The sequence below is a fragment of the Myxocyprinus asiaticus genome, chromosome 22 (assembly GCF_019703515.2).
Source record: "Myxocyprinus asiaticus isolate MX2 ecotype Aquarium Trade chromosome 22, UBuf_Myxa_2, whole genome shotgun sequence".
NCBI classification, from domain to species: domain Eukaryota; kingdom Metazoa; phylum Chordata; class Actinopteri; order Cypriniformes; family Catostomidae; genus Myxocyprinus; species Myxocyprinus asiaticus.
In genome coordinates this window covers 17,055,677-17,076,334 of record NC_059365.1, presented here as the reverse complement: position 1 = coordinate 17,076,334, position 20,658 = coordinate 17,055,677, and the positions used below count along the sequence as shown (strand labels likewise).

The following is a 20,658-nucleotide window of genomic DNA, read 5'->3' as shown; positions in this document are numbered from 1 at the left end:
TGTTAAATAATGTAAACATACAACTTTCAATGTTTAAAAAATATTAGTATTTGTAGAAATTAACATTAACCTAGATTAAGAAATGTTGTAGTGTTTATCATTAGTTCATACTATTGCTTTAACTAATTTTAATGCATAGAAGCTTAATGTAAAGTATTACCAATGTTGAAATGGGTCTTTTAGAAGAAACAGTTAAACCATTCTGCTGATCATAAGAACCAACAGAACTCGTTTTGGTTTGAGGAATGCTGTAAATTCAAACAGAGAACAGCTTAAAAATTGTGTGATATATGTCACTCAGAGCTGTATTTATGTTGACTGGATGTAAATGTGTCACACTGAGGAGGCATTCCTGGTACTGCATGCTTGGGCTACTTATAAATAGGATTAAAAAAAGGGGCGTCTGCTGCTGGTCTGTAAAGCTGCTCCAGATAACACTGCACAGAGTTCCAGTAAACAGGAAGATGATTATCTACTTCCGCCATGCATACAAGGAATTCCCTGCTTTGTTTTACATAAGTGATCTATCATATCTAGTGACTAAGGGAGTGGCACATCCATGGCACATCATCCAGATATAGGGAGTTTCACAGATTTCTAAGCAATGTTGGATTTGGGAAGAAGAGCACTGGGTATCCAGGGACCTGTTCAACGCTGTTTGCCATGTAATAAGTGTAGACATTAAATGATGAATTCACCCTGCTCTTTGTTCTTCATCTGTTTCAGACCTCCCTTTATCAGCCATCTACAGAAAGAAGCCTTGAACTGCCATCATGGTAGGTCTATTCACCCACTGCTGTTATTTATTGTGTATACATTGACCCCAAAAAGTATTTAGACATTTAAGCAACACTTAAAAATATATGCATTTAATTCCATTAGATAACAAAATCTAAAACCAAGAAGCATCTACTAACAAATTATGCTGCAGCTTTTCTCAAAACTAACTTCATTCTCCTTAGCCATTTTTGCAATTGCTTTTAAGCAACTGTTTTCAAGGTCATTTTAAGTGGTGTTTGAGGTCAGTTACCTTTAAGTTCACACAGGTATACTAGCAGAGTAATTACAGGTGTAGTTCATCACATTTACTTCGGACATGTTCCACAAATTTGATCAAGCAGGTGTCCAAATACTCTGTGTCTTAACTTTGAACCTCAAATCTTTTTAATTTGAAACCCAACAAAGTTCTTTTTGTGAAATGTTTTTATTGAAAAGTGTGCTTGTGATATATTTCTTTAAAACAATTGCTAATTGATTTGGTATTTTGTTATTTAATGCAGTGATATTGATACAGTGCATTACAAGTTTCCAAGAGTCAATAAGTTGCAACTGTACACGCAATGACTGTGCGCTACATCTTATCCCATTTTCGTGAGGGTGCTAATTCTAAGAAAAATTTTCATGCCAGCGCAAGTAGGCATAGGTGGGAAGTTTTTGCACTTTCGGTGGGTGTATGCATGCAAATTGTGGGTGTATTCTATGTTAATAAAGTGGCACAAACTGCAATTTGCTTTTTTCTTGAGAAATAAGTCATTGCACTAAGACGTTTCAGAACCACATTGCAGTTTGGGGATTTCACTAGCAGATGGTATCAAAGAGCTATTGATCACTTTAAATACTAGCCATGTTTTGTGGGTCAGAAGATCAATATGATTAATAATAATAGTAATTATTATTCTTATTATAAGTTTATTTTATATAGCGCCTTTCCAAAGCTCAAGGGCGCTGTATAGAAATTAAACTAAACATTAAACAGAGAAACATAAAAAATATACATTACAAACAATGAACAATGGGAGAGAAGCAAAGCATTTTTCAAGCAGGTGAGACACAGGTGAGCAGGACAAGAACAGTCCCAGAGAGGCAATATACAAAACATAAATAGCGGTCCGGTGTAGCGCAGTCGACAATACAGTCACCGAGCAGGGAATGTATTGCATACAGCCCATTTACACAACCAAAATCTTATGACTGGGCTGTCTTCGTTTTAATTGACTTTTCTTTACAGGAAATGGAATATATAATAGGACGCAGATGGTGCAATAGATGAACCTTGCACTTGACCCATCCCATTAGTGATTTGCGCACGCAGTTTCGCCAACCCACTTGCGCCTAGACTTATGCATAAAAATATAAAATCTTCATGGCCATGCCCGCTGATTTTGTGCAAATGACGTATCGCAAAACACTACGCTTAAGGCATAGTTCTCTTTTTTTCCTTTTTTTTGGGGGGGGGGGATTTTCTCCCCTTTTCTCCCCAATTTGGCATGCCCAATTCCCAATGCGTGGTAAATTCTCGTGGTGGCGTAGTGACTCGCCTTAATCCAGGTGGCGGAGGACAAATCTCAGTTGCCTCCACATCTGAGACAGTCAGTCCGCGCATCTTATCACGTGGCTTGTTGAGCACGTTACCGCGGAGACCTAGTGCATATGGAGGCTCACTCTGTTCTCCGCGGCATCCACGCACAACTCAAAACGTGCCCCACCGAGAGTGAGAACCACATTATAGCGACCACGAGGAGGTTAACCCAACATGAGTCTACCCACCCTAGCATACGGGCCAACTGGTTGCTTAGGAAGCCTGACTGGTGTCACTCAGCATGACCTGGATTCAAACTTGCAACTCCAGGTGTGGTAGTCAGCGTATTTACTTGCTGAGCTACCCAGGCCCCCAAGGCATAGCTCTCTTAAAATAGTGGCCTATGTGTTCAAATATTTTTAGGCCAGTCCTTTATGTGAGAAACCATATCATTCATTTTAGATAGAGATCAGATAAACCATATTTCATTGTGTGTACATTTCTGTTACTTCTTAAGCTTGTAAATGTGTAACCGCCATCTTTTTAGGGCAGGGCAGCTATAATAACTTTGTTCTTGTGAGCTGTCAACTAGCCTTAAAATCCCCTTAACCTCCTTCTCTGGCACTTCAGTTGTCTAACCATGTCATGGTCCCAGTCTATGCTTGAAACCTCCAGATATAGTCATTTTTATGTTGCATTTTATGTTTTTGCAAACTAAAAGACTTGACAGCATGCCACAAAAGCTGTCCAATGACATTAAAGGGATAGTTCACCAAAAGAGATACAATTCTGTTGTCATTTATTTACCCTAATGTTGTTTCAAACCCCTACGACTTTATTCCAGAAAGTAAGCCTGTCACCATTCATGAAGGCTGTCATTTTGTCTAACATCTTAATTTGTGTTGCACAGAACAAAGAAATACATATGGGTTTGGAACTAAATGTGGGTGAAACAATGATGACATAATTTTCATGTTGGGATGAACTCTCCATTTTATGTTGTAAATAATCAAAGGCAAACTGATAAGTCACCATGTAACCTTTATGTCATTTTCTCATCAATTCTTGGTATTATCTTTCTAAATCCCTTCCACTTAATTTTAACATGACAACTCAGTCTTTGTCACCCTAATACACTGCAGTTCTGCCAGTGATAACAAGAGAAGACGGAAATTCGAACCTGCAGTCACTCAGCCCAGGGCTCAGAGCAGTGTGGGCACAACACAGAGTTCAGTCAGACCACCAGAGCCCCCCAGGAGCAGCAATGCCCAGAGGAATCCCCTCACCAGCCCTAGCTCCCCTGCCTCCACCAGGACTAAAGGTAGGCATCAGAAACGCAGTCATACTTAATTTCATACCATTTTCGTTTTGCACCTCGCAGTGCAGGAAGAATTTTAAATGGATTTCCCTTTGCATGACTAAAGTTCAATGAATTATTTAGTGTTTACAATATCGCCTCTGTGTTGTGTAGAATTTCAATTGCTGCTTCTTTATTCAGAGAGGGCTTGTTGATCAAGATGTCTGATCTCTTTCCCCTTTTCTTCCAGGGCGTTGTATAAACACTCCTGACTTTTCTCTCCTATGGGTCAATTACATTTTAATGTATTTTTATGTCTCTTTTTACCATGCTGCTTGTGGTGGATTTCTAAGGTGGGGATATGAGCAATATGCACTCAGCACTTTTACATTTTCAAAGTCCAAACCATGCTACCTCAGATTGCACATATCAAAACAAAGGGCAAAATGAGGATTGTCTCATAGTCATCCCTGTCTCAGAGGGCTTCTCCAGCCTCCCGGATGGCTGGGGAACCATCCAAGAGAACCCAGAAGACTGGATAAGCACAGAAGAGTCTTCTCCTAAGCTTAAATTCTGGAGCTGTGATGACCTCCTGTCTGAGGGCCAAGGCAGGGGAAAAGAAGTGCAGACTCGATCGGAAAGCACTGGCTCCTTGTTGCATAATGGGGAACTAGAAGTATCACAATACAGTGACACCCATGAGTCTGAGAAACTTAGAGAAAGGACGAGGCATCGGTCAGCCCATGATGCACCAGGCTTTCTCAAACTGTACAAGAAGATGCATCACATCAACCGGCAAGAGCTGATAAACACTACTGTGATCTGCTCTGTCAAGGCCAGGATTCATAAGTTTGAGAGTGAACAGTGTAAGGACAGGCCTACCAGCACCAGGGGCTGCAGCAAAGAGGTGCCTCGGGACATGGTGCACAACAGGATCTCTGAATTTGAGATTCTGATCCAAAAATCCAAATCCATGCCAAATCTTGGGGATGAGTGCTTGACCAGGAGTTCCTCTAGGAGGACCAATAGCCCCAAGCGTAGCCACTCCATTGAGTCATTACTGGATGAAGAAGCACCAGCCAGGAACCAGCCTGAAGGACGACCTCAATACTCCAAGATAAATACTCACGTGCCAATCCACATTGAAGTCACCAGTGACCAATTACAAAACTCTTCCATGCACCAGGACTACTCGGACAGTGAGCATGATGGAGTGGTGTCTGATCTCAGTGACTTCATCCAGATAGAAGGCTCATCCTTTTGCAGCGAGAGAGACTTTGACCTATGTTCATTCGCTTCCTCAGAGAGCTTCTGTGGGTCGGGACACCATCATCATTATCAAAGGCAGCTTGTGAGTTCCTGTAAGGGTCGCTGCCCAGCTTCTTACACACGTTTCACCACCATGATCAAGCACGAGAGGGCAAAGCAAGACCAAAGGAAACATTTGCAAGTGGAAGAATCCGAGTTCGGTCTCAGCAAGCTTGCCTTCCTGGTTAGCCCAGTGCCTTTCCACCGGAAGAACCTATCTCCTTTGAGCTTCTCCCAAATGCCAAAATCACGGAGCTGCATGTATGAGGCTCTAGATTCAGCCCTGAAAGACATCTATGAACACATCCGTGCAGAAAAGCGCAGGGGTAGCCTGCCAGACAACAGCATTCTTTACAGGTTGCTGGCAGAGTTGCTGCCCGACATTCCCAAGAGGAATTCCTCGCTGCATGCTCTGGGGAGAAGCAGCCCAACGGTTCAACCCTGCACAAACCACCCGCTGTCCGATGGCATGCCCAGCCAAGATGGCCACCAGCCTGAGAACTCGCACATGTCCCACAGTGCCTCTCACCACCATATAGACAGCAACAACAACCAGAGGAACTGCGATCAAGGTGGATCCCAAAGTCTCTGGTGTTCCAAATCCCCTGCTGTCCCCTGTGTTTGAGTTCTCTCTCCATCTGCCCTCCATCTGCTCCTCAACTATTGCTATGCTCCATATGTGTTTGTGAATGTGCTTGTTTAGAAGAAATCATTATGTTCAGAGGAATGTCAGAGATGCATGACTCATTCCCACATCGTCTGTTTATTTTTATTTTTTCCACATGGATTTTATTTTCTCATTACGTCATCTTTATTCTTACTGTCTATTTATTAATGTAATTATTGTCAAGTTAACCTACTGTTATTTTACACACATGGTTTAGGGTTTTCCAAACTCTTTAAACCAAGACAAAAATTATTAACCTTAAACTTCTCTTAGAGCATTCAAGCTACATCCACCAAACTAGGCACAGACCTTCAGACTGTTCTGACTTAGTGTGCTATATCTTTTCGAACTTTTCAAACTGTTTTCATACAGCGGACTATCAAAAATCTATCTATCTATCTATCTATCTATCTATCTGTCTGTCTGTCTGTCTGTCTGTCTGTCTGTCTGTCATCTATCTATCTGTCTGTCTGTCTGTCTATCTATCTATCTATCTATATATCTGTCTGTTTGTCTGTCTGTCTGTCATCTATCTGTCTGTCTGTCTGTCTATCATCTGTCTGTCTGTCTGTCTGTCTATCTATGTATCTGTCCGTTTGTCTGTCTGTCTATCATCTGTCTGTCTGTCTGTCTATCATCTGTCTGTCTGTCTGTCTGTCTATCATCTGTCTGTTTGTCTATCATCTATCTGTCTGTCTCTCTGTCTATCGTCTGTCTGTCTGTCTGTCTGTCTATCATCTATCTATCTGTCTGTCTGTCTAGCTAGCTATGTTACAGTGTGTCTGACCATTAATCTCTGTCTGACAATCCAGCTAGCTAGCTGAATGTTTGTCTACTTTAATCTGTATAACCAACAAACTTTTAAAACTACTTCAAGATTTCAGACTTTGGCTTTGTCAAGCCAACATCAACATTTGGCTGGACAAACTTTATCCTATTTAGTTTGAATTTATTTTCCTTTGACAGTATTTATTGTTAGTTTTCATTTGGTCTATTTGTGTGTGAGCTCTCCACAAAAATAGATAACTGTGGGGATTTTTAAAGAAAGGGGAGAGATGTTTAGCAATAATGCTGCATGGAGGATTGAGTATACTTCATGATAGCTATGTTTGTCAATAAATTATGTCCATATTTTTATTTACTTTATATTTACTGTTTTTTATGTATTTTGTTGTGCATTTCTATCATTAACCCCAGATGAAATCATGATTTCCTTGCTATTACGTCTTCCCATGCATGTAATAACGTTAGATCCTTGTTCTCTGTGAGGCTTTGAATCTCTTTACTTCTCTGTTTGATCTAGACCAGGACACATCCAGAGGATATTCTTACCCTGATGTGGGTCGCCACACACCACCGAGCAGGAAACAGACCCCTGACATCAGAGAGGCAAGGGAATATGTTTTGCTCTGTAAAACGTTTTAGTAGAAACTCTATACTCGTGCATAAACTAGATTATTAATAAACACTTATCATGATAATATGTAATAAAGTTTCATTTCTATGCTTTTTTCCTTTTCTTTTTGCATTTACCCAACAGAAACTGACAGCCAGAGCAATATATGACTTTAAAGCACAGACAGCAAAGTATGAACCGCCTTCAAATCTGTCACTACTTTCTTTTTATTTCCTTTCTATTGCACAATTTTGTTATTTCACAATATGTTATGTAGTCATTTTGAATTTTTAATCCAGAGAGCTGACGTTTAAGAAAGGGGAGACAGTGTATATCACCAGGCAGATAGATAATAACTGGTATGAAGGAGAGTATCGTGGACATGTGGGCATCTTTCCCATCTCATATGTGGAGGTGTGTGCTCAGTGAATTTGTGTTTCAGTAATACTAGACATTAAAATCTTTCTTTATATGGACAGTATTTATTCTTTTCTTCTCCACCTGCTTCTTCAGAAAATCCCTCCTTCAGAGAAACATTTGCCAGCAAGGCCTCCTCCTCCAGCTCAGAGCAGAGAAATCGGAGAAGCGATTGCCCGCTACAACTTCAATGCTGATACTAATGTGGAGCTTTCATTAAGAAAAGTAAATGTCCCATTTTCTCAGTATTGATGTCATAAATATCCTACACATTAATGTGTGTATAACCACTTTAAGAGCATGTTTTTGCTAAATTACTAGTTTTTATTGAATGCTTAAGTTCTACAGCACTCTAATATTGTGCCTAACCAGGCTCAATGCAATAATGTGCGAAGCAATAAATATTGTTCCACGTCAAACCATGAGTTTTTATTTTAACCATTCGCAACCATGACAAGTAATGTCAGTTTCTGTCATGTCGTGCTGGGTAGCTCCACCCACAGTGAAATATAATTGGTACAAAATCATACTTGACTTAGCTGTATATTAAAATGTAAATATGTTTAGACTGAGTGTGATTTAGTTGCTTTGTGCAGCATTTTAGCTTTCACTGTAGACAGAAAAAACTCTGGAAACTTGCCACGTCACGCCTGGACACAATGTGAAACACAGTGTCATTATTTCACAATACCTTTGATATTTTATTGGGGTGTTTGAATATTCTTGGATCATGTGTTTTGGGTATGCCATCAAACATTTTATGTTGATGTCTTTCAGGGCGAGCGTGTCATTCTCTTGCGGCAAGTTGATCAGAACTGGTTTGAGGGCAAGATTCCAGGTACAAACAAACAAGGGATTTTTCCAGTGTCTTATGTAGACATCATGAAGAAGTCATCAGTTCAAAGTACTGGTCAACCTCCCGGGCCCACTATACCCACTAGTGACAGAGTGCACAGTAGGGTACGTTTTCACCTTATTTTCCATTTAAACTTGTCACTTATGCACTTAAAGGTGAAGTGTATCATTATTTTGATGTTAAAATAGTTTTTCCTATCCCATCTAAATATACAGAGACAACTTTAAGAAAGTCATTCATAGGGTAATCCCTCTGTTTGATTGAGCATCTTAACCAGCCCGACACAACAATATTGGCTTAACCAATTGTGTGAGTTTAGTAATTCTATTTGTTGACGGTAGTGGTGCAGATATTACACACTTCGCCTTTAAGTTTACACATCATATATTAAAGTTCCAGTTCTGGATGTCAGGTAACTTGTATCCACAATAAATATACTCAGATCTAGTTAACTGGCTGTATAATCTTATTTGGATAAGTATTGATTTATACCTTAAATCCATGATCCATGCCGACAAGATGTGGTGTCAAAGAAAGTAATACTTCTTATTTATATCGTGTAACTCCAATGGTTATGTACAGTATCATCTGTGCCAACAAGGTGGCAAGAACAAAAGTAATCCTTTCTCATATGACAACTTTCCAAGTGCCAAAATAGATCACCTCTCTCATCTTTAGATTACCTTTGGCTTGTTGTGTAAAACAAGCCTTAGTTCAGATTAAATGCCCGTCAGTTGTAATTCCATCAAAGAACAAAGAAGTAAAGGCTTATTTCTTTGCTCTCATGAGACAAGTCCAGCAGGACCTGGATTAGATCAGATTAATCACACTGTCATGCCAGTATCCAGTGTAGGCTACTTAAAAGCTGGAAAAGGCGGACATGAAGTTGCTTGTTGTGTTAGTGTTCAGTTTGATCTTTTATTTTATTTTATTTTAGCATACAAAGCAATGTTTTGCAAACATTGTAGCAAGTACATGTAAATGTTACACTACATACAGTGTTGTTGACATACAAAATATTTGACACTTAAGACACTTAAAATGATATGAACATCACTGCTTTATATAATAAAATATCAATCTAAGAAGCATATATTATAGAATGAGTATATTGATACGGAGGGTAGCATCATTTGTTTGCAGATACCACTTGGTTTGAAACATTTGTATTATATTATATTTATTTTATTTTATTTAAATGTAGTTTAAGTGTCCAAATACTTTGTGGGGCCTCTGTCCCTGTTAAAAATACAAGCTAAGACCAGAATGAATTCTCTTGCTGGTTCAGGTTGGTTTATGCTGGTTAGTGTTGGTCTGGTGTTGTCGGTCTAGCTAATGGACCAGCATCGCCATGTGATTCAACCAGCATAGTCTTTTGGTGAAGCTAATAGACTAAGGAAGTCTTGTAGATTAAGCCCGGTGGGGACCGGCATCCAAAACACAACATATGCTGGTGACCAGCTGTGCTGGGGGTATCACTTTAAATGTCTTTGGTCTTAAGGTTTTTCTGTTTGCTTTTTCCTCTACATAACACTGCAGACTGCTCGTTCATCTGTCCTACTGTCACTTTCATGATCTATTTCATCAGTTCTCATATTTTCCAGTGTGCATCATCACTGTCACTCTCTATTTCTCTCCCTCTCTCTCTCTCTCTCTCCTCTCTCTGAAGACACCATCTGCACATACCCTCTACAGCTCTCCATCCCCAACTCTTCATCCACTCTCCTCATCCTCACCCAGCCCACAGAGAGCAGCGCACCTCCATGCCATTACAAGCGAGTGGCTGGCCCTCACTGTTGGTCTGTCTCCATCTGGAACCCCTGCTCCCACTCCTCCTCCCTTTCCTTCCAACTTCCAACCAGTCTATGAAGGGCTGGATTCTGCCATCTCCCCCTCTCCTGCCTCTTCCATGCTGGGTCGCTCTCCGGCTGTCACTCCCCGCATCTCCACTCTTGCGCTCAAAGAGGGCCACTTCATTCCCATCTCCTCCCCAAAGTCCTACATGTCCCCTGAGCCCAGCCCATCACCTCAACCCTACCTCACCTCTGCATCCTTCACTCCTTCCCCCACCTCACCCACATTTTACTCCATCCCCAGGTCTGGCAGTGTCATAGAGATTCTCTGCAGCCCAAAACCATTAGACCCACATGAAAAAGAAGTGGAGTTGTTCTCAGATAGCAAAGATCAACACAAATCAGGCAAGACAGTCTCTCCTAAATTGTGCAGCCCTATTGACTTGGTTGTTTTTGAGGCACTTGAATCCCAATTGTCTCTTAAGGACACCCATTTTCCAAAAGATCCTGATGATGACCTGTGCGAGGAGTTAGTGTCCATAATTAAGGACAGCCAATCAAAGGGCGAGTTTGTAGAAGAGGAGAGTTTTTATCACCAGAAACCAGATGTAACTGAAAAGCTTCCAAGACTGTTTATAGAGGAGGACCCAAATGAAGATAACAGCTTCTCAAATGAACCCCTGACATCAAATATGTTTACTCCAGTCCGGTCCACCCATAGTGAGGGGTCAGATATTGAGGTAGTGCTTGCTGTGTGGAGTGAACTGAATTGCGATTTAAGGAACCCCCCCAACCAAAAAAAATTAATATTCTGACATTATTTATGCAACATTACTTCATTCCACAACCTGTAAGATTTTCTATTTTCCTTGGAACAAAACAGATTGCATTTTGAAGAGTCTTCTGGTCACTGTTTTCTATGCAGTGACAATGAATTCATTCTCTAATCACACATCCTTATTTATTCTTATAAACTTGCCACAGAGAAGTAGGGTGGATGTCAAGATTGTCAGAATAAAACATCTTAAATTTCGGTCTGTTCCTCACACAAAGCTAGCATATGGCTTTAGAAGACTTGGAATATAGCATATAAGTCATATGGACTACTTTAACTTCGTGCAATCCCATGTCCACATGTGTGGATGTTCTATTTTGGCTTCGCTATACGCAACGCGTAATTTAAACCCACTGATCTCAGTTCAGGACACTCTGTGCTGTAAGTAAAGTGTTACACTTCTGACACACCAAGTAATGTGACCAAACAACATGGCGTTGATCAAAGCTGAGTTTGTCTTTGGGAGAAACACCAACAAAACTACATCTGGTGAGAAACCTAATTAAGTTTTTACATTGAAACCTAACAGAGTCAAAAGATCTTTTTTGACTCTTCAAAAGAGTCTCTAGTTTCATCCGATATGCCATTTTTAAAATTTGAGCAATTTATCGCAAAACGGCACGCTGTTAAACACAATGACCATGTTTGTGGACTGAATGCTAATTTTCATTTAAAATATACTATATTCACTGTGCGTTATCACATTGAGAATCAATGGATGCATCCAAAAGCTGGAAAATGTTGCTTCCAGAGGCTGTCTATCTAGTAAGAATGAAAATAAGGTTTATTTCAAACTGTTCTGAGACCAGTGCAGACAGACAGCACACTGGAGGTTAAGTCATTCACTAAATAGGGAACAATGAAGCATCCTATATCTCTCTATGCAGCTAAGTGCGTTCAATCCAAACCTCTTTACAAAAGTTCAGTTTAAGGCTGCAGATGATGCTTGGACCACTCAACATATTTGGCAGACATGGGACAATGGTAATCAGTACTTGGATTCAGAATTTTTCATGCATAATTTTATTTTAACATGGTTGGCAGTGATTGGATGCTGGCCATTACTTTGAATCAACATAATTTATGCTAATTTCTGATGTAATGTCTGTAACATCTCAAAAACTTGAATAACCAACACTCCTGGAAACATAATAAACAATTTGATAAAAAATAAATAAATAAATAAATCTGACTTTCTATAGGTATTATTTAAATTTCACAACTTTGTCCCACTGTCCACATATGTAGACATACATTTTTAGAAAAATAAAAATGTTGCATGTTTCTTAGGGGCTACTAGTTACAAATCAAAAAGGGGAATGGAAAATGCACACAGCAGTCACGCTCGGGTCTTAGGTGGTTAATGATCCTTTTTTATGCTAGACAGCTCAAGTCTCCATTCATCGTAATGGAAGGGTTAGGGGTTAGGGTAAAGGAAAGAGTGACCAGTACATTATCACGAATTTCTCCTTATGTGTTCCATGTAAGAAAGAAAGTCATACGGGTTTGGAACGACATTATGGCGAGTAAATAATAACAGAAATTTCATTTCTATTCCTTTAAAATACCTACATTCTCTGGAACATTTGTAGAGAATGCTAAACTTACATTTTCTCCCTATTAGCAGAGTGAAGTTTCCCAGAATGCCTCTCCACGTCTCTCCCCCCTGTCCTCACAGATGTCCATGCCGTTCATTCTTGCCACATCGTCTAAGTACTCTCCCTCCTCCCCATGCACCACCCCTCCATTGCCTGGGGTTTCAGAGTCCCCCCCTCCCTCTGCAAAACTGTCCTTTCGACAGGAACTCCGCTCCTCAAAGGTCAAGGTAAAGACGAGGTGCTTGTTAGTGACTGGGTATTAGCCCAACCCCCATTCCCCGCTCTTTTCTGTAATACAGACACTAACATACCCTATTGAAGTGACCTATATATTTTGCAGTTGCTCTGTATATTCAAGTAAACTTCATCGTTGCAGTGTGTATTCCCATCATAGATAAAGATTTATCATAATGTGTTGTTTTGTAAATAAAACTCTAAATAATGGAGCTTATATGTCTGGCATAAAGAGTTAGAGTCATTAATTATTATTAAATCATAGCGAGACAATGTTTAATCACCCATTCCACTCCACCCTTTTTGAATCCACTACCCACTATCCCTGAATCCTTTAATAAGCTCTACAGACATTTCCCTAATAGCCCTGTGCACTGGCATGGGAACAAACACATCATAAAAAAACAGAGCTCGTAATGGATGCTTGGACGGAGCAACTGAATAGTGTATATAATAAGAGAATTTAGACTGAAAAGAGAAATGCACTATGGACATTAGTCCGGATAGCATTGCTTCATTTGTGTTAAATTAAATATAGCATCTACCCTAATATCTGTTCTCTCCATGCGTAAATAGAAAAAGGAATTTTCTTAATTCGATGGGGTGGTTTACTCATGTTAAACATTTTTCAGTAATGTAAATTGTGTTTATATGTGATTGCACTTAATCTTCATGTAAGCTTCTCCTGGTTCTTTCAGCCTGTGTTGAGGCGTGATGTTGTGGTTGTTGGTAAGCCCCCTCGTAGCCCTGTGATGTCTAGGAGGTCCTGCGGATCACCTGTTAGAGGTCAAAACTTTTCTCCATCTCATAGGGTAGGGAGTATGTGCACCTTGTGTGGTAATGGCACATGTGGGAAATCAGACTTAAAAGTTTGATTAAAAGAAAGAAATAAAAGTTTAATTTAATGTATTTCACTTGGGAATTGACACAAAATATTCACATAATCATTCAATATTTGCTGCTATACCTGAAAATAATGATATACTCAGGCATGAGACAAGATGCTATTTACTGGCAGAGTTTTTGTTTGATTATGGTCACATGATACTGTATTCAGAGTGTCATTTCATCAGTACAGTATGCAGGAATACTGATTAATGAATGAAGGATACTCTTAAAGGGACAGTTCACCAAAAATGAAAATTCTGTCTCTCTGTTTGCTCTCTTTCCAAACCTATTTGACTTACCTTTTTCAGTGGAACACAAACAAGGATGTTTTTAAATTGTTTAATGCTGCTCTCTTCCATACAGTGAAAGTGGATGGGGACAAAAAAGCATAAAAGTCAATATGATTCTTTTGAAGACATAGTGTATGATAACGTTGTGTCTAGAACAGAGTGAAATTTAAGTAGTTATTCACTGATCTTGCGTAACACTTGTGGTCACCATTCACTTTCATTGTATGGAAAAGAGCAGCTTGGACATTTTTCTATATGTGTTCCACAGAAGAAGAAAAAACTCATACAGATTTCGAAAGACATGACGGTGAGTAATTGATATAAAGAACGTTCATTTTTGGGTAAATGACCCCTTTAACACTATGGCCTTGTCTGTATATATGCAATAGTATATTTTGGGATTGAGAAAATAACATTTAATACTAACTCTGTCGTAGATTGATAACACTTCATTTGTGTTCGGCATGCTGAAAGTGTTTGAAAGTGGTTTTCCTGCATGTGGATGGCTGCTTGGATCAGGAACAGTGGATCTCTGCAGCCTTGTAGTATGTGTGTTGGACAGCCTGAGAGTTTCGAACCTCAAACCAGAAGAAGAGACTGGCTTTCTCATGCAATATTGGTTAAACCGTGTGTTCCAAGTGTGTCTGGATTACTCATAGGAATGTCCCAATTATTTTTCCTGTGTACACAGCTTAAACAAGGTGTACTCCCCAGGGCCAAGCAAGCAGTCTATTCCCCACATTTTCCTCCAAACAAGGGGAGTACATTCCTCATTTTCAGAATTTCAGGCATCTCTCAAAACTTTCTAAGTGCATAAATCAGACATATTTCAGAAAATATGTTTGCTAATGGCATAGAAAATCAAAATTTGAGCCCCGGTAGTCCTGGATCTCATATGTATTTGAATATATGATCGCACAAGTCAGAAAATTCAATTCTTCTATTTTAACTTCATATAATCACATAAAGGCCGACTTTCACATCATTTTCACACAGTTCAGATACACAGATGATCCAGGTCCTGCCTCAGTCTTTGCATTAATGGTTCTTTGAGAGCACAACGGATTCATGGCTGCTCTCAGTATCAGATGGGCATACAGCAGAATGAGCAATGAAACATATAAAATATGTGCTTTCCTGTGTTCTTTTTTTTTTTTCAGTCCCAAAGACAAGCATATGTTAATGATCCTCTTCCAAGTATAGGGGAACCGTGAGTATCTTATCAAGTTTTTCTTGTAGTTAGCTTTTCTAAATATGTACCACCAGTCAATAAATTAAATGTGGAATATTGTTTTGATATTCATTTTGGGATTTGGTCAGTTTTAGGTGCAGTAAACCTGTAACAACCTAATATGGAAAACACTGTTTTCTTCTTTCAGATTTCAAGCTCTTTATAACTACATGCCCAGAAATGAGGATGAGCTGGAATTAAAGGAGGGTGATATTGTTGATGTCATGGAGAAGTGTGATGATGGATGGTTTGTGGGTAAGAGTAAATTCTTTAATCATGCTTCTTGTTAAAGTGTTTCAGTGGTGTTCTTTTATTTGTCACTAGCTGGCGGTGTTCTCCAAAGAAAATCTGCTTCTACATCTGTTGCATTAATCTATGTCTAAGCACCCCCTAGACAGACAGACAGATTGATAGATAGATAGAGTTGAAGTCAGAAGTTTACTTACACCTTAGCCAAATACATTTAAACTCAGTTTTTCACAATTCCTGACATTTAATCATTGAAAACATTCACTGTCTTAGGTCAGTTAGGATTACTACTTTATTTTAAGAATGTGAAATGTCGGGGGCCTGACGCTGGCTACTCTGGCTACCACCCCTGGAGTCGCAAGTTCAAATCCAGGGTGTGCTGAGTGACTCCAGCCAGGTCTCCTAAGCAATCAAATTGGCCCGGTTGCTAGGGAGGGTAGAGTCACATGGGGTAACCTCCTCGTGGTCGCTATAATGTGGTTCTCGCTCTCGGTGGGGCACGTGGTGAGTTGTGCATGGATGCCGTGGAGAATTGCGTTGGCCTCCACACACGCTATGTTTCTGCAGTAACACGCTCAACAAGCCACGTGATAAGATGCGCAGATTGACGGTCTCAGACGCGGAGGCAACTGAGATTCGTCCTCCGCCACCCGGATTGAGGCGAGCCACTACGCCAACACGAGGACTTAGAGCGCATTGGGAATTAGGCATTCCAAATTGGGGAGAAAAAGGGGAGAAAAAAAAAGAATGTGAAATGTCAGGCCTGGGTAGCTCAGCAAGTAAAGACGCTGACTGTCATACCTGGAGTCGCAAGTTCAAATTCAGGGCAAATCAAGGGGAGAAAAAAAAGAAAAGAAAAAAAAAGAATGTGAAATGTCAGAATAATAGCAGGGAGAATGATTTATTTCAGCTTTTATTTCTTTCATCACATTCCCAGTGGGTCAGAATTTTACATACAATTTGTTAGTATTTGGTAGCATTGCCTTTAAATTGTTTAACTTGGGTCAGACTTTTTTAGGTAGCCTTCCACAAGCTTCTCACAATAAGTTGCTGGAATTGTAGCCCATTCCTCAAGACAGAACTGGTGTAACTGAGTCAGGTTTGTAGGCCTCCTTGCTCGCACATGCTTTTTCAGTTCTGCCCACAAATTTTCTATCAGATTGAGGTCAGGGCTTTGTGATGGCCACTCCAATACCTTGACTTTGTTGTCCTTAAGCCATTTTACCACAACTTTGGAGATATTCTTGGGGTCATTGTCCATTTGGAAGACCCATTTGTGACCGAGCTTTAACTTCATGGCTGATGTCTTGAGATGTTACTTCAGTATATCCACATCATTTTCCTTCCTCATGATGCCATCTATTTTGTGAAGTGCACCAGTCCCTCCTGCAGCAAAGCATGTTTCACGGTTGGGATGGTGTTCTTCGGCTTGCAAGCCACACCCTTTTTCCTCCAAACATAACAATGGACATTATGGCCAAAAAGTTCAATTTTTGTCTCATCAGACCATAGGAAATTTCTCCTAAAAGTAAGATGTTTGTCCCCATGTGCACTTGCAAACTGTAGTCTGGCTTTTGTATGGCGGTTTTGGAGCAATGGTTTCTTCCTTGCTGAGCAGCCTTTCAGGTTATGTCGATATAGGACTTGTTTTACTGTGGATATAGATACTTGTCTACCTGTTTCCTCCAGCATCTTCACAAGGTCCTTTGCTGTTGTTCTGGGATTGATTTGCACTTTTCGCACCAAACTACGTTCATCTCTAGGAGACAGAATGCGTCTCCTTCCTGAGCGGTATGATGGCTGCGTAGTCCCATGGTGTTTATACTTGCGTACTATTTGTACAGATGAATGTGGTACCTTCAGGTGTTTGGAAATTGCTCCCAAGGATGAACCAGACTTGTGGAGGTCCACAATTATTCTTCTGAGGTCTTGTCTGATTTCTTTTGATTTTCCCATGATGTCAAGCAAAGAGGCACTGAATTTAAAATACATCCACAGGTATACCTCCAATTCAGTACACCTCCTATCAGAAGCTAATTGGCTAATTGCCTAAAGGCTCAACATAATTTTCTGAAATTTTCCAAGCAGCTTAAAGGCACAGTTAACTTAGTGTATAATAAGTTATAATATTATATTATATAATATTAAATCTGTGGAGTGGTTAAAAAATTAGTTTTAATGACTTAATTGTATGTAAACTTCTGACTTCAACTGTAGATAGATAGATAGATAGATAGAATTTAGATAGACAGTATATATTTTCTATTTTTTATCACCTTTTTGCCTTCAGTAGTTCATTTTAAATGATTCTGCTGTTACTTTTGTATGAATTTGTAAAAGTACATCTTTTCTAACTAGTCTCCCAATTAATATTCATAAAAGCTGGAGGTCATAAAAGCAGCATGCATGATCATTATAAAATAATTAGTAAAATGCTGTTTAAAATAGTTTTTTGATGTATATCATGTCACACCACACGACATGTCAACTTGAAGAAAAAAAAATTCATGTACACAGGTTTTATGTCAGCCTCATTTTATATTTAATATATTTTTAGGAACGTCCAGGAGAACCAAGTTTTTCGGAAGCTTTCCTGGAAACTATGTAAAGCAGTTATAAATTGACCCATGCTCTAATTTCCCATTCAAATTTCTGATGGTCAGACATCTACAGAGGAGAGATGGACACTGTCACCTACAGCTTCCTGCTGGAATAAGCATGACATATTCCAGTCATCAGCATGATGGACTAATGGAAAAAGAAGCCAATGGACTTGGAAGGGGTTATTGCCCCATGTTATTTGGTTCAAATATGTGGATTATTACATTCTGAAACCATTATGTTAATATAGGATTTCAGTAAAGGCTAAAATATTTGGTTGCCTACATTTTTAACACTATTTCTCATAGTTCTGTATGAATGCCTTTTAGTTACGCTGATGAATTTCAACATAATGAGTAATCAAGTGCCCTATTTATCTTTTATTTCTTAAGAGGCATTTTTCTTGCATTGGAAGGGTAAGATACAGTAGGTGAGGAATGTTCTACTGGTGCCCCTCTGTACACTGGGCCTGATGTCTAATCTGATCTAGATCTAGATTATTAAACAGTATTGCAGTGTCATGTTTGTGCCAGGCACAGTGGATATTACAGATAACCATTCCTACTCACACATGTATCTTTTCTTTATGTAAACTCTCTGCTTTAAAAGAATGACCTCTGATTTTCTAGGGCTCCACGTTCTTTCTCCAGACATTCCTTTGAGCATTTGAAGGATTTTACAGATAAGAGAAAAATATTTTTTGTATATTTCAATCAAAAGAGATAACGTTTTGCATGTGCAATACCCTAGCAAAAGTCATTTTGGCAAAATTGGGTATGTTAAACTTAGTACACTTATGAAGCATATTAATATTTCTACTGCCTAGAATAAATATTCTGCATTGGGTGACCTTGAACATCACTTTTAGTTTACACTTTGTAATCTCTTATTTATGGCCAATAATAGGAGCACATGATGTCATAATTACTGAACTGCCTTTGGCAGCCATGTATTTTGTATATGATGTTTTGCCTTCCAATTCTTCAAATTTGTTGAATTTGAGAGAAAATGTTTTAAAGATCTATTTTGTTTATTTTTTCATTTCAGCAAACATTTTTTAATTAAGATATTAATTATACTAAGTATATTGTTAATTATTCACTTTCCATTTATTTTTATCTGTTCATACGATTACACTCATATTCAAGTGTACATTTAAAATTTGCAGCATTGCAATCCTTCTATGAAACTGTATGACTAATGATTTTATTCCAGTCAATACAGCAAGAAACGTAAATGTGTCAGTCAGTAGAAAGGTGAACCAATAATATATGTAATCTAGGCAATATTATACCTCGTGGAATTATACAGTCTGTGTTGTCAATATGCTTCAATGTACTAGTAACATCCTTTGCATGTTGTTTCATAAAGAACTGTTAATTAGTGCAAACTTTGTCTTCCACAATCTCTCACAGAATTATTTTATGACTATCAAAACACTGTGTTTATATGTGACACTGATTTAAGAGATTCATATGGTGGTACTACCAAACTCAGCAATACTTTCACGAACACTTGGCTCTGTCATGAACCATCAAGACTACCAAAGGTCTTTATTGTGGTTTTGTGTGATTGCTTGTTAAGACCTGGCACCCCAGTCTTCCATTCGTAAGCACTAGAGGTTCTCAACCCTGTTCCTGAAGGCCCCCCAACACTACACATTTTGGATATCTCCCTAATCAAACACACCTGGTTCAACTCAACAGCTCGTTAGTAGAGACTCCAAGACCTGAATTGGGTGTGTCAGAAAAGGAAGATATACAAAATGTGCAGTGTTTGGGGGCCTCCAGGAACAGGGTTGAGAACCACTGTGAAGTAATTAGGGCTGTTCCAGGTGCATAATTTTACCAAATATAATTTATGCAATGTCCTGAATATTTATGTAATATTTAACAATGCTAATAGAAAGCACGATTCAGAAAGTTATGTTTAGAAATTACAGAACACTGTTATATGTTTAAGTTAAATTATATGAAAGAAGAAACAGTTCACCTCAGGTGGCCACAGCAAGCACCAGCATAGACCTGCCTCACTAATGATTGATTGAATTAAAAAGTGTTTGTTGGTTAAGTGTAGACATTATTGCATAACTGAAATATGTAAAGGAATGCAATAAAAAGCTCTTCTTGGAGAGAAGTCCTTAACAGTTTCCATTGAAGGTACAATTAACAAAATATATGTTTACCCCCTCATTGTTAAAAAAAATAAAAAAAAATATAATACAATTTCTTAATAACCCCTCTGAAATCAACCATATGATCAATGTTATTTTTTTATTTTTTGCCATTTCTCTCTCTCTCTCTCTCTCTCTCTCTCTCTCTCTCTGTGGAATAGTACATAAATAAATTCTGTCTGATCTAATGTTTTCAGTGTTTTCTCTGTTTCATTATGTTTTCAGACTATGTTCTCCTCTTTGACTATGTTTTTCCTCCTAGTAGTTATATTATTATTAAAGGTAAAAGTATAGTTCACCCACAAATGACAATTCTGTGATCATTTACTCACCCTCATATTGTTCCAATCCCATATGATTTACTTCCATTAAACACCAATAAATATGTTAGGTAGAATGACAACCTCAGTCACTATTCACTGTCTTTTATATGGGAAAAAAAGATGCAGTGGAAGTGAACAGTGACTGAGAATTACATCCTGCATAACACATTCTTTTGGGCTCCATGGCTGACAGAAAATCATAA

The 20,658-nt window shown here is 38.9% G+C and overlaps 1 protein-coding gene across 1 annotated transcript in view; it reads left to right on the top strand.

Annotated features, from left to right (window-relative positions):
* The window catches only part of LOC127413130 (sorbin and SH3 domain-containing protein 2-like), a 67,428-nt gene extending 47,003 nt beyond the window's left edge, over positions 1-20,425 (top strand). The window contains exons 16-29 of the mRNA XM_051650014.1: positions 727-776; positions 3,442-3,620; positions 3,950-5,476; positions 6,875-6,960; positions 7,112-7,158; positions 7,267-7,381; positions 7,481-7,609; positions 8,162-8,344; positions 9,910-10,773; positions 12,493-12,693; positions 13,399-13,512; positions 15,039-15,088; positions 15,258-15,364; positions 17,916-20,425. Coding sequence (XP_051505974.1) covers positions 727-776; positions 3,442-3,620; positions 3,950-5,476; positions 6,875-6,960; positions 7,112-7,158; positions 7,267-7,381; positions 7,481-7,609; positions 8,162-8,344; positions 9,910-10,773; positions 12,493-12,693; positions 13,399-13,512; positions 15,039-15,088; positions 15,258-15,364; positions 17,916-17,977 — 3,714 coding nt within the window. The 3' untranslated portion in view covers positions 17,978-20,425. The remainder of the gene's footprint in view (positions 1-726; positions 777-3,441; positions 3,621-3,949; positions 5,477-6,874; positions 6,961-7,111; positions 7,159-7,266; positions 7,382-7,480; positions 7,610-8,161; positions 8,345-9,909; positions 10,774-12,492; positions 12,694-13,398; positions 13,513-15,038; positions 15,089-15,257; positions 15,365-17,915) is intronic.
* The last annotated feature ends 233 nt before the right edge of the window (positions 20,426-20,658 follow it).